General features: G+C 44.1%; 1 protein-coding gene and 1 pseudogene across 5 annotated transcripts in view; both read right to left on the bottom strand.

Moving 5' to 3' along the window:
- Hipk (Homeodomain interacting protein kinase) overlaps positions 1-12,374 on the bottom strand; it is a 162,753-nt gene that overhangs the window by 56,909 nt on the left and 93,470 nt on the right. For all 5 annotated transcript variants that reach the window (XM_037422150.2, XM_037422147.2, XM_037422151.2 and 2 more), the window contains exons 9-10: positions 7,365-7,517; positions 2,586-2,770 (exon numbers count right to left, since the gene is read on the bottom strand). In XM_037422150.2, the coding sequence (XP_037278047.1) occupies positions 2,586-2,770; positions 7,365-7,517 (338 nt within the window). The remainder of the gene's footprint in view (positions 1-2,585; positions 2,771-7,364; positions 7,518-12,374) is intronic.
- Positions 6,836-6,956, bottom strand: LOC119170919 (5S ribosomal RNA; annotated as a pseudogene).

The raw sequence follows: 12,374 nt of genomic DNA, 5'->3' as shown, positions 1-12,374 counted from the left end.
CTACTAGGGCCGCCATGGAAGGCTGCCACTTGTCCACGCATACGTGTGAGATTGCACTGAAAAGTCAAGCATCCCAAGGGGAAAAAAGTGCTCAAGATCACGAGGTGCCTATGATTTATTTTCTCCCTCTGTGCCATCTCTTCCTGCTTAGCTTTTCGTCGGGACGAGAATAGAGAATGCAATTGCAGCGCGCAACGAATACTTGCAACTTTGCCCATACAAGACAGATTCTAAAATTTTGTGGCATTGAATTAGCAAGACAAAAAGCTTCCTCAGTGAATCCACACCATGGCTACTTAAAAAAAAGTTGCAGGACCACTTTAAATGAGTATATTACCCTCAAATCAATTCTTTATTTTATGAAGCTTAAAGGCTTGTTATGACAATTTATGTGCTCTCCAGTACAATGAGTTTTTCAATGCTACATAAGTTACAAGTTATCACTCGCACCCTACCGAAAGTCTAATCCTGCTACTACCCAAAGTTGTTTTGACTTCCTTCGAACAAAAAAAAAAAAAAAAAAAATTGCACCGAGGCTCTATTTCAATTCAATAAAAAATATTGTTACGCTAGTTAGGTCATGATAAATATCTCCATTTTTCTTATATGCCATATATACTATTCAAATTCGATTCGAAATTATTCAACCAAAATCACTATTCACTTCGAATTCGCTTCGAACCCAAAACTCACTATTCGCACAAGCCTAGGCGTGAGTCCTGCTCGTCACATCTTGGGTCAACATAACTAGTTAAACCTCCAGCTCGGGGTAGGCGCCTGTCTTGGGGCCACGAAAAGGCCTATGTTGTGGTGCACAGCTTGTAGGCTTTCTGCTTTCTCCACTGGTGCACGCAGGGCTCGCCCACATTGTGCCATCTTCCCGGTTCGCGATTCCAAACTTTCTCGGAGACGGCGATGCCTTAAAGCTTCTGCTGTGCAGTGTAGGACTGTCGCCGGACGCTACTCATGGTGACAGAACAGATCGAGTTAGGCTTGGCGAATGGGTCGAGATGTGGAGAACTAGTGATATCAGTGAGGTAAAAAAAGCTAACACTCAGTGACAACTTTTCTTGACAGCACCGTGGAAGCAACAGAACCGAAACGCATGCCTCCTACCACATCAAAAGTAGTATTTAAATTTACTGATATCTCATTTGTCTTGCTGAAATAAGTACTGCTTCATTTATTATGGAACTCAAACAGTTGCGGGAAGTCGTAGGTAAGATACGGGATATTGCTCTCTTTGCAAAAAATGCCTTCCTTTGTTTCTATTTTTTAAATAGCACTACCTTTTTGGCAAGCCCTTGTCCAAAGTAAACATGGTGTCCGTGACATAGGGGTATGTGAAGGGTGGAGGACCGTGCAGCCGCAAACGACCAAAAACATACTTGTGATGCGACAGTGAGGTTTACAAGAAACAATCGAATTGCCCTCCTTAAATGCTTCTCTAACACTTCAACGATGCAAGGAAGAAAAACCAAAATCAGCCACAAGCTGCCATACTACTTGCGGAGCAACATGAATGTGCGGAAATTGCCTCCGCAGCTTTCGTTAGACTGTAAAGAGGCTTCACGGCACAACATGGCACAACACGCAACACAACACGCACAGGGGAAAACCCCGCGTATTATCCTCACTCCCACTTGGCCACTGAAATTTTCGGGTTTTTGGTGGGAGTTATCCGCACCAAAATACGGTAAGCTTTGCAAGTTTTCCTCGTTGTTGGTCTCTCTGCTGACAGTGCCAACTTCGTATCACACATGCATGGTTCAGAGCTTGAGTGCAATCTTGTCTACGCCAGATTTTCGTGTCCAGAGCAAACTTATCGCGACAACACATCGAACGGCAGGCTAGGCCTAATCAGCGTTGGTTGTGTTTCAGTAGCAGTCGCATGCTAAGTTACGGCTTGCTATGGAATGAAAGAAACTCTTTGTGTTGGCTGTATTTGAAAAGAAGGGATAGATATTTCCAATGAAAATGAGGCTGGCAATTTAGCGCTTCAGTAGTGGTTCGCGATTCTTTGAAATTGGGTGCGTGCACCCGTGAAATAAAACACTCGGTTTCTTTCAGCGTACCAAATTTTGGCGTGATTCGATATAGTTTCTGTGTAATGCGAATAATCAAGGTGGTTCAAACACTCGGCGTCTTTCAGCGTACCAAATTTTGGTGCGATTCGATATAGTTTCTGTGTAATGAATAATCAAGGCAGTTTAAAAGTAGTCGGCGAATTCCCAAGATCACGCTTTCTTTTGTTATACACCCCCCTTTTTGCATTTATTTTGTTAGAAACCTGTGTCTTTGGATATTACATTTTTTTAACAATTAGAAATTTAAATGATTATAAGCACTGCACATCTCATGCTTCGATTTGCGGACACACGAGGGTCCATGCTCAACATGTTTTGTGCAAGTGAGGCCCTTGAAAAATGTTGCTTTGATTATAGTGCGGTACTGCTTGTATATTGCAGATATTCGAGACACTCGCCACATACGTTATAAGCGGTCTATAATGTATAATCCCATTTCAAGCCACCAAATGCCCAGACGAAGACCTCCCAGCCACACAACAAGGTGGCCCCACTCACTCTGGCGAGGTGTTGACTGGTAGGAGCCCCTCTCTTCCTCTGGTGTCAGTGGCACCACGCTGGCACATGTAGAGCTCACCAGGGGCACTGCAGTGGCAGCTGGCTGCAGAGGTCGCAGCGACGCTGAAGAGGCTTGCTGCTGACTTGCACATTGGCGGCAGCCACGGCCACCCTTGCACGATGAACTGCACACAATAGTGAAAGAGTAGCAGATGAGCATCCTGAGCAGTAGTCTCGCTTCCTTATACTGGTGTCACACGGGCACTTTTGAAAGGCTATCGAGCCAACGGCCATCGAAATTCTCCAGCTCCAACTCGATCGAGTTGTCGCGTTGCTACACGGCAGTTTTCAACGGCCATCAAGTAGTTAAGGTATTTCTCGCTAAAATTGTGTGGTGCTGCATATCTTTAGTTTTCGTTTTCATGTTTCTAAGTGAAATCATGTAAGTGCACCTAAAAGCGCATTTGCATCTGGTATTTTTTTATAAACATTTCAATCAAATGTTTATACACACTTAATAATGCATGTTTGGTTTTTAGCATGTTTTTAGGTTGTTAAGCAGTGAAACTGTGGCAATGTTGTCACTGCATGGGCAGGTGTGGCTGCCATTTTGTGGTTATGTTGACACGTTTCGGAGGCCGCTGCAACTTGCTTTGCAAGCTTCTGCCGTCATGAGCAACCATGGAGTAGAAGTTCGAGATGAGGAGACTGCAATGGTTTTTTACACGGGTGCGATCACGCAGCATTGAAGCGGCAAAGGAGGATGCCTATGCCATTGAAGAGCTGCTGCTCGTAAACAATTGTTTACGAGCAGCAGCATGGTTGTCGACAGCAGCATGGTTGTCGACAAATTTGTCGACAACCATAAACATGGTGACCGAACGCAGCGTAGACAAAGAAAGATGGTCTTTTACTTGCCAGATGCGTTGGTTTGAGAAGACCGTGCCACTGCATGGTGAAAATTTTTTCAAGCGGGCATTCAGCGTTACCAGGCGGTCTTTCTACAAGTCTATGAGCAACGCTGTTTCTTGCTAACCCCAGAGCTGGAGTAGTGCTGGAGAAGCTTCTTTCTTTATTGGCGATGACGCGTCATCCATTTCACACAAAGGGCACAAAAAGAGTAACTATACCGAAAAAAAAAGAAACGCGTCCCAGAACTCACTGTTTTACACAGACACTCCTAAAAAGCAGGGCACAACTTAGCAACGCTGCGTGCAATATGACAGCGGAAAGAGACTGGCGATAACGGGCACAGGCAGCCAGCTTGTTGCTGTTAAGAGTATGAGCTGTTCTTACATTCTAAACGGCACAAATACTTCATTAGATAATTTAAAATGATACCGAATGCTACTTTTAAAAGATACTAGTGCAAGGTTTCTTTTTCTTATTGGGGATTCGAGCACACTGGGAACGAGAGGGCGCGTTTGCGCTGTTTCCGCTTCCGTCCTTCAATAGCCATTGTAGTTTCAACATAGGTGTGGGGTGCTCCGTTCACTCGAAAGACCATTGACTCGATGGCCTTCAAAATAGCCCGTGTGGCAGCTCGTCCTTGTCAGTTGAGTCGATAGACTATTGGTTCAATGCCCTTCGAAACGCCCGTGTGACACCGATATAAACACACTACGTGTTAGCCATCTACTACTCTGCATACAGCAGTGCCTGCGCAAATGAGTAGCAAGCGCTCCTGCTAAGCATGGCGAGTGAACTTGGCTTGAAGGTACTGTAAAAATCAAAGTATAGGTAGATTTCTTTTCTAGAAAATCACTATTAAATGTCGACTGCGATCTTCTATACCCATCACTGGCAGAAAACTTCGTAAGTCTGACCACTGTGGGCAAGTGAAGTTGACCACCTCCATTGCAATGATTAGCCTTGCTCTGTTTACCCTACAGTTGATCCCGGATATATCGAACTCGAACGGGATCACAAAATATTTCAAATATCCTTAACTCAAAATACAAATTGTGCGCATTTAAGGCCTAAATTAAAGCACTTCAGATCTCGGAAATCATTACAAGCGTTAACATAATGATTTGATCACGGTTTAATGAAGAACATGGTGTGAACTGCACGTTATCGGACTTCATTTCGCATGAAAATAGTCCGTAAACTTGTCTAACTTCTTGCGCGCGGTCAAGTTCAAGTCATCCTCAATATCTTTGAAGCTTTTAAAATAAGCGTATCAGCTCCTTTGGCCACAAGAGTGTTGATTGACGCAGAACGCCGATGAAGTCGTTACCTCGCCCACCAGGTAAGCTTACAACGGTGCTTTACTTAGTGTCGCTTTAAGCCCCAGTCTATACTTTTATTGCTATGTGCGGGGCAAGGTTCAGTTCAATTAACGAATGAGAATCTATCGGGAATGAGGAGAGAAGTACACAAGGCGCAAAAGACAATGCAACAGAACACAATTGTCGACAAGTAGGCGATTTCGATGTCACTTGTAACCTTGCAGTTGGCAACAGCTGCTTTTAGCTGCTTTGATGCAAAAAGCTAGAAAGAGCTTAGCCTCCGAAACATGCGTTTTACAGGGGTGGAAGCGGGCTTCAGTTTTTTGGAGCAGCTTTGGGAGCAGGAATAACATGGTTTTGGAGCAACTTTGGAGCAGTAAAAGGGGCATTTTGAAGTGGCTCTTGAGCATCAAAAGGCGTGTTTTGGAGGATCAAAATTTAGTTTCGGAGCATATTTATTGGGTCACACATTTCTGTTAATTAGAATTTTAGTTTTTTATTAGCTTCTTTATCAACAAAAAACAAATTCAGAGGTTTTTACTAACAATTTATTGCTGATCAAGTGACCAGACTCACCCCAAATTGATATATATTAAACCTTACAACATTAATGTTGAAAGCCCAGCAACTCAAAGAAAAAACATGAGTGGCGCTCTGAACAGCTACTCAGACGAATTAAAAAAACTGATTTTAAAATGTTGCAATGTTTAAAATGTAATTAAAACACCGCATATCACATAAACAGCAACTCAAGACTAGAGATGAACTAATATAATAAAAGTTATCTTCATAGTAAACCGATAGGGCTCTATAAAAATAAATGAGAACCGCCAAGAAATTTAGATGGGCTTGCCACGCCACTGCTAGGCAAATCAGTGATTTTTTTTTATAAGGTTAGGAACTACATGGGCACTTGAACGGTTTTAACCCTTGCCGCCATGTTCCACATAAACTATAAGTTGGTAACATTACCTGCACATACATTCTATCAGCGGGTAAAATTGTGCAAGCTGGGGTGGTGAGCACTGCGCAAGCAGAGATTAAACGAGGCGGCTGATCTCCGTCGAAAGAAGACAACCCCTCGTTTTTCGCATGAAGCCACAAGAAAATCTGTACGGATTCCCTTGTGGCTTCATGCGAGAAACGAGTGGTTGTCTTTTTTTTTTTCTTCGCTCTTTCCGCCACTTTGCAGGTTTCCGCAGAACTCACTTGCAATTCTTGTGTTCATGTGCTTTGAGTTGATGGATTCGACCTAGCTTTTTCAATTGCTAGCTTCCTGGTTAGCTCAATTGGCAGAGTGACCACCCAAAGTTTTCGGTTCGAACGCCAGACCAAGGTGAACTTTTCCTAAACTAAGAGGCTTTTCTTTCTGAGAAATGCGTACAGATTTCACTGTGGCTTCGTGCTACAAACAGGTGGTTGTCTTCTTTCCCTTTCTTGACGACCAAGTCCATTGAGCTTGTGCGAGCGAGTTCACATGGTGACAACAAAGGCGAAACGTTGCGTCGGAAAGCTGAAAATCTTTAAAATTTTGCAGACGAAGCAAACGCGACGTTTTTTTCGTCAAGAAATTCAACACACATGTGACGATGGCGCGATTGAGCGTTCCATATGGAGTGCGCAGCTGGCTGACTGCCAGAGCTACGCCCGGGTGTCGGTGCAAAGGTTACTTCAACGCCCACGCAACTGCCCTTCTTCCTCTTCCATCAAGCTCGCAGGGCTGGTGCAGTGCTGCCATGGTCACTTTTTGCTTTCTTTTTTCTCGCTTCAGTTCACAATGATATGTGTGGTTTAATGTCCCAAAACCACTATATGATTATAAGAGATGTCGTAGTGGAGGGCTCCGGAGATTTCGGCCACCTGTGGTTCTTTACCGAGCACCCAAATCTGAGCACGCGGGCCTACAACATTTCCACCTAAGGAATGCAGTCGGCACCGGGATTCGATCAGAAGCCGAGTACCTTAGCCACTAGACTACCGGGGGGGGGGGGGGGGGGGGGGGGCAGATATGGTGTTATCAGCACTCGGTGTTCCCAGTGTTCCCAAGTGGTCTCCCCCCCAAGTACTGACCGAGCCCAATGCTGCTTGGCTTCGGTGATCGGACAAGAACTGGCGCATTCAGCATGGTATGGCCGATGGCTCAGTTCACAAAGAGAGTCTCGAATTGCCACTGTACTAATAATACGGTACAGAACTACCGACCACAGTCCAAGTTAGGGATGTGCCTATTATGCGTGAAAATAAAAAAAATCTGATTTCTTGCGACCAAACTGGAGGGTATGCGAGTAAATACGGCAAGTTATGAGCGGTCTATGCTGCAGCAGAAAAAAAGTGTGGCCCTTATACGAGCGTACACGGTATTTCAACATCAATTATGCTAAATAAGCAAGTGTTCTGTGAAGCATTTTTTTTAAATCTTCATGGCCAAAGCACTGAGGATTTCGTGTCTTTTCCCCTTACCACTCCGCTTTAAAGCTTTCCTTCTGACAGGCGATTCCTGCTCCCTATTAACCACAATCATGGTCAAAATTCAAGGACTGTATCGTACCAAGCCGGAGACTCGCGGTCGTCCTCAGAGTCGGAGCTGATGGTGATGACGCTGATGGCCGGACTTGGAGTGTCTCGGATAACAATGGTGCTGCGTTGGCGCTCTTTGCTGCCGATTTTGCCGCTGCTGCCACTCTGGATCACAGGACGGCTCCTGAGGGCATGAAGAAAAGGGGGGAAAAGAATGGTACATGTGCCCGGACACAGAGCTCATTCAGACCAGAGAAAGATGTCCTCGTTAACCAAAATGTGGGTGCTAGCAGCACAATGATCAAGGGTGACTGTACATAGCTCGAAAGGTACGCAGCTAACGGCAATAAATATTTTGTGCTTATGAGATCAAACCTCATTATAAAAAGCTTGCTACTTATATAAAAATAACTTTGTTATACAGCATAACCTCATGACAACAGACCTCCATAGTAGAGAAGATTTTGGTCTGCTGTTAAAGGAGTATGTAAAATTCAAGTACTGTCACAACACACTTCTGCATAAATACTGACTGGGTCTGAAATAACAAGAGAGAATTGTGAGCCATAAATGAATTTACGGTTATCTTTCCTCAAACAAACCTCCATATAAAAAATTTAATATTACAAAGTTTTTCTATTCTCCGCCATTACTCCTTAGAAGCACATAAGTTTGTGACCTCTTTGTAAGAAAGTAACAGCGAGAGACATCCTGGATATAATGAATTTTTGCCGTAACAATCTAGAATTGTTGCCGCGAATTTCGTCATTTGGCACGAGCATGCATCTTCTCAGCTGCCCGGCCACAGTAACGGCGGCAGACACGGAGCACTTGTGGTGGCCTCAGCGACTCCCAAGTGAGCGCGAGCGCGTTTGTGCGCAAGGCAGACAGGCCGGCCAGCGCCTGTCGAGCCGGCGTTGCTGCCTATCTTGCCACCACAAAAGCATGCATGCATGTGCCCTCCCGCTCTCTCCTAAAAAAAAACATTTTTGCGTTGGTAGCGCCATTCCTCAATTGTTGTAGAAGTCTCTGAACTTCGCTTTAGGTGACGCAGGTGACGCCACCTGGCATTGTTACGCTTCCCAATAGTTTTCTGAAGTATCTGTGTCGTTCCCTTTTCGTTTTTGATTCAGGGCACACGTGAATGGTTTTACTGTGCCCGCGCAGTATGACCCCCAACGATGTTCAGCTTTTCCCTTTTTTTGTAATGCGGGCAACCGTCCCGTTACTACTGAGGAGATGTCAGATTGGGCGCTGGTGGAAACTATCTGAAACCACGGTGACGACTAATCTTCGGAGGTCGACTCATCACTTGTTTTGCCGTCCTGCTCTGCACGAGTTAATGAGATCATAACCTTCACAACTAGCCCATTAGCTCTGGCAATCAGGCGGCATGTTGAATGCAGTGCAATGAATACGATAGCCACAAATTGTAATGCTATATGAAGTAAGGCTGGCAGCCAACCCCTCCCCCATACCTCCACTTTTGTTTTTTCAAGTTCGTTCAAAAAGGGCAATTTTCTTTCTGTTTGAGCATTCGGCGGCAGTTCTAACACGCGGGGGATGTTATCAGATGTGCCCTCCAAGTAACAGGGAAGGACCGGTTCATTTGATCTCTGCTTCAACAGCGCTCATGCGCTTTTACCCGCTCATAAAGTTACGATGCATGGGGGAAGGTTATCAATTTAGATGGAACATCGCAGCGACCGCAAAAAACACGTTATGAGTGTCTATATAATTGCCATCGCTATAATGATGCAGTTTTTCACTGCTGAATAAGTGTTTTTGGTAAGCTTTGCTTTCAGTTTTTTTGTTTATATTTGTGCATTTATATTTCTCATTTTCGTACTGAACATGCATATAACCAAACCCTCTAACTTTTTGAGGGAATTTCTCCATTTCGTTATATACAGGTTTAACTGCATTCCAACAGGGGCATAAAAAAATTGATTTTTTGAACATTAGCCCTTTTTCTATCCGATACCAAAATAACCTCATACTGAAAACTACGCAGAAGTGCTGTAAATAGTTGTTGTACCTGCTGAGGTAACTAATATAATAGCGGTAAATGCAAAAATAAAAAGCATTTTTCAGAAAAATTGACCTTCTAAACAGAACAACCGCCACAAATTGCACTACTTAGTAGCATTTTCACGCTTATTCTGAGTTCCGCACTCAGTTAAGGCAGCTGCAAGCAGTTCAGCTGTCGGAATACAATAGCACACTGCACTTGTCGGGAACATCACAGACGCACATCTAGGGCCCACTGTTGAGGTGCTGATTATGAGCACTTTGGACATTGTGACAAATATCACACAGGAACAACTCTTTACACTTGCGGTCGAGCATGACGCACTTTGAAACATCGGCCACTACAGCCATGCACATCTAACAGAGCTTTCTGCATGAAGTCGTTGCTAGGCCTAACTGGCTCCAATCTTTGTGGGCAAGATTATCATGTTAGCGAACATGCGACAGCAAAGAAGGTATAATGTGCTTCGTCGAAAGTGACAAATTACATCGCCTCTGGCTCCTCAGAACTGCGGATGGATATTTTCGCATTGGCAGCGGACGCCCCGCCAACTCTCCACGCAGCAACTGATCAAGGAAGAGTGATGGCAGCGGCTTCGCGTGTGCGCGCGCCAGTACACTAAGCACGCTGCGCGCCAAATCTTTAGTGCTGCTGATCAGACAAGATAATGGCAGCCTTCATTCTTAAAGGTCCCATAAACCATCTCCAATACTTTTTCAAGCATTTCAAGTAAACGTGCGCATCGTGTGTAGAATGCCGCCGCGATCAACAATTCTGCACATGGCAGCGCTACGAGCCGCCGGCGCGCCACAAATTCCAAGAAACAATCCCTCCTCCTTTCCGGGCCTTGGCCTCACCGTGACGCACCGTGCACATCTCTGGTGCACCGAGCCAAATATGCCAAATATGCTTTCGAGCAAGAGCCTAGACTTCCAGTCAGTCTGCAGCAATGGCAATCCTTTGAAGGCATGTTCGCAACAACCGGCACGAATACGGCAGCCACGGTTCGCCAACAAGCATGCAACCGACGGAGCCGATGGTTGGAGTCATGGTAACCAGAAGTAGATGGTGTTTCAAGCAGTGCGTCGGCGATGGTGTATGCCACGCAAGATTTGGAGGGCCACTCAGCGAGAGGGCAAAGCAACGTGAGAGAGGATACCAGCTGTGGGAAGCGCAGGAGAGAGCGAAAGGTGTGGTTGTCACGGTTTCGATAATCAAACTCGTCTAACTCCACTATTACTGCACCATTTCGAAAAATTCTTACGGCTCTGTGTTCGTCGTACACTCGTCCATGATTTCCGTACAACTGAATTTCGACCTCTGAGTGGTTTACGGGCCCTTTAAAACAGTGCATCGATATCTGCAGCGCGCTGTTCCTGTCCCGAACGTATGCCAAGGAATCTTTGAAGCGGGGAAGTAATTGAAAGTGTCATGTCCATGGGAGAAAAGCCCGCTGTAAGGAAGTCCCAACTACCTTGCTGGCCCAAATTAAAAGGAAGGTGCTACTTGAAGGCACCTTTTTTTTTATAATCATCCTAAAGCAATAAAACTTTAGCTTTTAATGGGAACATTTTATGCTGATTTCAGATATCATTAGTTTTCTTGCAAGTTGCGTACTTTTAGCTTTACGACATGACTAAGTGAAAACATTAACCCTTTTGCCCCCCCCCCCCCCTCTTTTCATCCCTCAACTTCCGTAACTTCCGTAAATAATGTTTCCACTAAAGTGTATAATGCAAACAACTAATAAGGAAGCACAGAAGCACATACAAAATATGCAATAGGAGTGAAAAATAAGATGCAAAAAAGTTCACATTTCACCTACCCAGTGAGGGTTAGCATACAATCTTTTATTACATAATAAAATATTAAAATTTTAATTGGATAAATGTATTTGTTATACTTTGGAAAAATTTGGACAAAATTTCATGCAGATCCGAGGACTAGAAGTGCCCGAAAAAGGAGGGGAACATTGAAAAAAAATGGCAAAATTTGTGTTTTGAGAAAAACAAGCTTTAAAGTTGAAATTGAGCTTTTATTTATAAAAGATATCACTAAATCTGATGAAATTCGCACACCTAAAAGAACAATCGTTCTTGTAGTGGCCACTGCTACTAAAGTACGCCAGCACCATGAGCTTGTCTTTCTCGGTTTTTTTCGAGCAGACTCCTCACTGACATTTAGCTCACAAACAGGGCCATGAAACGCTTGCCAAACTTCTTTCGCTCCATCTGGCAGAGCCTACTGCCGACTGCAAAGCTAGGAAGAAGTTCCACAGGACTGCCAAAGCTAAACTAAGTATAGTGTCGAGGGACACAACAGTGCCTACGCCATTTTGCGGCCACGTTTATTTTATTTTATTTTTATTTATTTGATACTGTCAACCCCGTGCTTGGGGTCATTACAGGGAGGGTGTCACAAAGTACATAGCGTTCGCACAAAAAAAAAAAATTCAAAAGCACGTATAAATACGAGATGAATAACCAACAATAAAAGATAAGAAACAAACAACAGTGACTACACACATAAATATCAACAAATAAATGCTGACAACAGAATTCAGCACGCATCACTACAAAGACAACCGTCCAATGCATTTTCAAAATCCACTGACTATGTTTGTTGCACAACCGCATTGGGTAGACTATTCCCCATATCTATTGTGCCTGGGAAAAAGGAGTGGCGGAAAGCATTTGTGCGTGTGAAATAAGGTTGAATTGCTCTAGTATTATTAAGACGATCACATCGCCTTCCAGGGGGCTGAATATACAAATCCTTATTTATCTTTGCTTGCCCGCTTATAACCTTAAAAAGAAATTCGAGGCGATGTTTTCGCCTACGATATTCCAAAGACTCAAGCTCACAGGACTTTAACAAAGCTGTGACTGAGTGAGTGCGTCGGTATCTACCGCATATGAAACAGACTGCTAATTTTTGTATTCTTTCAATTTTTGTCCACAACACCTTCTGGTGAGGCGACCATACAATACTAGCATACTCTAAGACAGG

This window comes from Rhipicephalus microplus, chromosome 2 (genome assembly GCF_043290135.1).
Source record: "Rhipicephalus microplus isolate Deutch F79 chromosome 2, USDA_Rmic, whole genome shotgun sequence".
Classification (NCBI taxonomy): Eukaryota; Metazoa; Arthropoda; class Arachnida; order Ixodida; family Ixodidae; genus Rhipicephalus; species Rhipicephalus microplus.
Note: the sequence above shows the minus strand (reverse complement) of the source record. Positions and strands in the feature narration are given on the sequence as shown.